The following is a 3,972-nucleotide window of genomic DNA, read 5'->3' on the forward strand; positions in this document are numbered from 1 at the left end:
GTCTTTGACTTTTCTTGTTAATATAAAGAAGATACAAGATAATCCTATTCTTATTTGAAATTAACTCAACTCCAAGTCTTAGATGGAGAATTGACTCTATCCTCTTAGAAATGCCTTTCTAGACAGACTACTCCCATTTAATCCTCAATCTTTCTTCAATCTACAATATTGTTAGCCAAGCCACATATTATAGTCTTATTTTTTTCCTTTCCAAAGTCACATACATCATGGAAAGGAAATTTAAAGCACAAGATCAGTAAGGATGAGCTTTAGAATATAGAATGTCAGAGTTTAGAGAGATTATAAACATGAGCCAGAATTGGAAGGTGTTATTGTCTGGAGCTCCCATAATCCTTTTAAGTTTGATGGAGCAGATTCTCAGTGAAATGCTCTTTCATATATAGTCTTTGACTATCTCAGGGGAGTCTTAGCAACATAGAGTCTCAAAATACTGGAAGACTTATCCATCTACAACCAACTATATGTAGCTATAGTATATTAAAAAAAGAAAAAAAACAAGCCCAAAGAAATTCCCTTTTATATGACTGTAATTCCATTAAAAATTGATGTAAGGATTTCTCGTAGACAGTTAAATTACTATAAGTTAATAGTGATATGTAACACAAAGTAGCTAACAAAAAAAACAAGCTTAAACTGCAAAGAAGAGTTATAGTTTTCAATAAGGAAGTGATCATCTTATTGTTCTTTTAAGATTTCATATGAAATTTCTGCTTAGTTCTGGATACGATGATTTATAAATTTATAAATGATTTATAAATATTGAAAATATGGACAGTATGAAAAGGAGAGCAATCATTATATTGAAGGGTCTGTTTAGAAGAGCTAAAGGACTGGTGTTATTTGGCCTAAAGGAGCTAAAACATGCAATATGCACTGAATGGCTTCATATATTTTAAGAGATGTTATATGGGAAAGAAATGGGATTTGTTCTACAAGAACTCAGAGCATTAGATAAACCTTGAAAAGAGGCATAATGGGATTCTAAGAAAGGAAAGTAAAAACAAACAGAGCCTTCCTCAGGAAAAGGGGAGTTTCTTCTTCATTGAGATTTTCAAGGAAAGGTGTGATGCGCACTTGCCAGGTATAAGAGAAAATGGAATTTTTGTGAGTACACTTTTATATTATGTGTCCTATGAGATCTTTTCCTTTTCTATGTGATTTTATGGTTCCAGTTAAAAAACAAACAGCCAAAAACTTTTTGTCATACAACTTCCCCATTTTCTCCCTTTGCTATTGGATATAGAAGTGGACATGCCCTGCTCATAGCATCTCTTCCTTTTTTATGTTTAAGTACATTTTATATCCTGTTTAAAAAATTAAATTTATTTTATTCTGAACTTAAGAAACAAATAAGCATTTCTATAATATAGTAGAGTTTTTAAAAGCTGACTATACATAAAATTGTAAATCTATTAAGTAAAACTTGTTATTCCTTTTAATATGCAAGAAGTCATCATGTATCTTTTTTCTTTTTTTTCTCACTTCCGCATCTTACATCTACCATTAGATCCAAAAATATATGAATGTGTGTATATATGTATAAGTATATATAACTAGACATACATACATATATATATATATATACTCATTCTATTCATGCTTCTATTTATCAGTTCTTTCAACAGATACAGATAGAATTTTACTTTATATATCTTTGTAATTAATGTGAATACTTAAACAAAATAACTTAGTTGCTCAAAGTTGTTCTTAAAACATTATTACTCTTAACTTATACAATTTCCTATTGATTCTTCTCATTCATGTTTTTCTAAGATCATTGACAACATTATTTCTTATAGCCCAATAATATTAGATGGTGATCATGTACCATTAATTGTTCAGCTATTCCCTAGTCACTGAGCATATCACAATTTTCAATTCTTTACCTCCATAAAACAATCTGCTATAAATATTTTAGAACATATAGGTTGTTTTCCTTTCTCCATAATTTTCTTAGCAATCTGACCTGATAATGGAATTGCTTGGTCAAGGGCGATAGATTATTTAATAAGTTCTTGGGCATAATTACAAAATGCTTTTCAAAATGGTGAAATCACTTCATAGTTTGACCAATAGTCAATTAATATTCCATTTTTCTACATCTACTCTAAGGTTTTTTGCTTTCTTATTCAATCACTTTAGTCAATCTGATATATAAAGTTATATCTCAGTGTTTTTGCATTTCTGTAAGCAATAATGATATAGAACATTTTTCCTATGGTTACAATTTCTTTTGAAATCATCAGAAAACTGCCTGTTCATATCCTTTTTCTGTTGATCAATTGGCGAATAGTATTCATTTCTTTATTTCACTGAACAATGGTCATTTATGTTCAGAGCTGATTTGAGATGGTGTTCATTTGCAAAAGTGGCTGTTTATATTCCAAAGATTGTATGAACTAAAAAGAACTGTGGAGATTTTTAGATTCACATCATTCCTCTTATGTTTATGTTGCATGTAGAAATGGTGACTTGTGTAAGAGCAGAAAGGCAATAAGTTGCAGAGAAAGAGAAAGAAACTAGAAATAATTAGTCAGAGTTTGCTCTTTTTTCATTTCAGATAAAAATATAAATGTATTTTCATGCCATGCTCTTCTCACTTCTCTTTCCCAGCAGAAAAGTCAACCCCATAGGAAACCAAACACAATTCACTGAATTCATTCTCCTGCGATTTTCTGAGAAACCAGAGCATCAAGGGTCTCTCTTTGGCCTGTTCTTGGGCATATACTTGGTCGCAGTGGTTGGAAACCTGCTCATAATGTTGGCCATTGGCTCTGATTCTCACCTTCACACTCCTATGTACTTCTTCCTTTCCAATTTATCCTTTGTGGATCTCTGTGTGGTATCTACCACAGTACCCAATATGTTGATGAGCATCTTGACCAAAAACAAGGCCATCCCCTATGCTAACTGTCTTGTCCAGATGTACTTCTTTATAGTCTTTGTTGGTTTGGACAATTTTCTCCTCACTGCAATGGCCTATGATCGTTTTGTGGCTATCTGTCATCCTCTACATTACACAGCCATCATGAATCCTAGGTTGTGTGGCTTGACGGTGTTGCTTTCCTGGATAATAAACCTCCTAGAGGCCCTTCTTCACAGTCTGATGGTAACAAGGCTCTCCTTCTGTAAAGATCATGAAATGTCACACTTCTTTTGTGATCTTGCTGAGGTTCTGAAACTCTCTTGTTCTGACACCTTTAGCAATTATATGTTGATATATACTGTTGCTGGATTTCTGGGTATTCTACCCCTCATAGGAATCCTTTTCTCTTATACTCAGATCTGTTCTTCCATTTTAAAAGTCCCATCTGCTCAGGGTAAGTATAAAGCCTTTTCTACTTGTGGATCTCACCTCTCTGTTGTTTCTTTATTCTATGGCACAGGGTTTGGAGTGTATTTGAGTTCCTCAGCTACTCACTCTTCCTGGAAGACCACAGTTGCCTCAGCAATGTATGCTGTTGTCACCCCCATGTTGAATCCCTTCATCTATACATTAAGGAATAAAGACATAAAAAATGCCCTTAGGAAACTCATTAGCAAAACAGCCTCTTCTCAGTGATGGGAATGGCTCCTTGTCTTTGGAATGAAACACTGGTACTTCTGGGAATAACATTGGGAGGTAGAAAGTTGAATTCTTCATTTCTCTCATTCAAATCTATTCTTCCTTTAGCCATTAGAGTAATTTTCCTAAAGCTTAGATTTCATCTGTCACACTTATTCCACTAAATACCAATGGCTCCCAGTTGTCTTTAGTATTAAATACAAAATCTTTCATTTATTATTCAAATCCCTTCATAATGAAGCCTCATTTTTCATTTTTAGTCTTCTAATATCTTATTCCTTATCACATACTCTTGGATCCAGTGTCACTGGCTTTTTTGCTATTCCATGAATAATAAATTCCATTTTTTGGTTCTGGGCATTTTTTCAGGATGTTCCCGATGTTTG

At 33.2% G+C, this 3,972-nt stretch overlaps 1 protein-coding gene across 1 annotated transcript; it reads left to right on the forward strand.

Moving 5' to 3' along the window:
• Nucleotides 1–2,608: 2,608 nt before the first annotated feature.
• LOC127548281 (olfactory receptor 7D2-like) lies at nt 2,609–3,583 on the forward strand. Its single transcript, XM_051975625.1, has one exon. It carries the CDS (start codon nt 2,609–2,611, stop codon nt 3,581–3,583), a length of 975 nt encoding a protein of 324 aa, XP_051831585.1.
• Nucleotides 3,584–3,972: the final 389 nt, after the last annotated feature.

The sequence above is a fragment of the Antechinus flavipes genome, chromosome 1, assembly GCF_016432865.1.
Source record: "Antechinus flavipes isolate AdamAnt ecotype Samford, QLD, Australia chromosome 1, AdamAnt_v2, whole genome shotgun sequence".
In the NCBI taxonomy this organism is placed as follows: Eukaryota; Metazoa; Chordata; class Mammalia; order Dasyuromorphia; family Dasyuridae; genus Antechinus; species Antechinus flavipes.

Excerpts from the sequence above, each read along its gene's own strand:
- LOC127548281 (XM_051975625.1), top strand. The coding sequence starts at position 2,609 with ATGCTCTTCTCACTTCTCTTTCCCAGCAGAAAAGTCAACCCCATAGGA.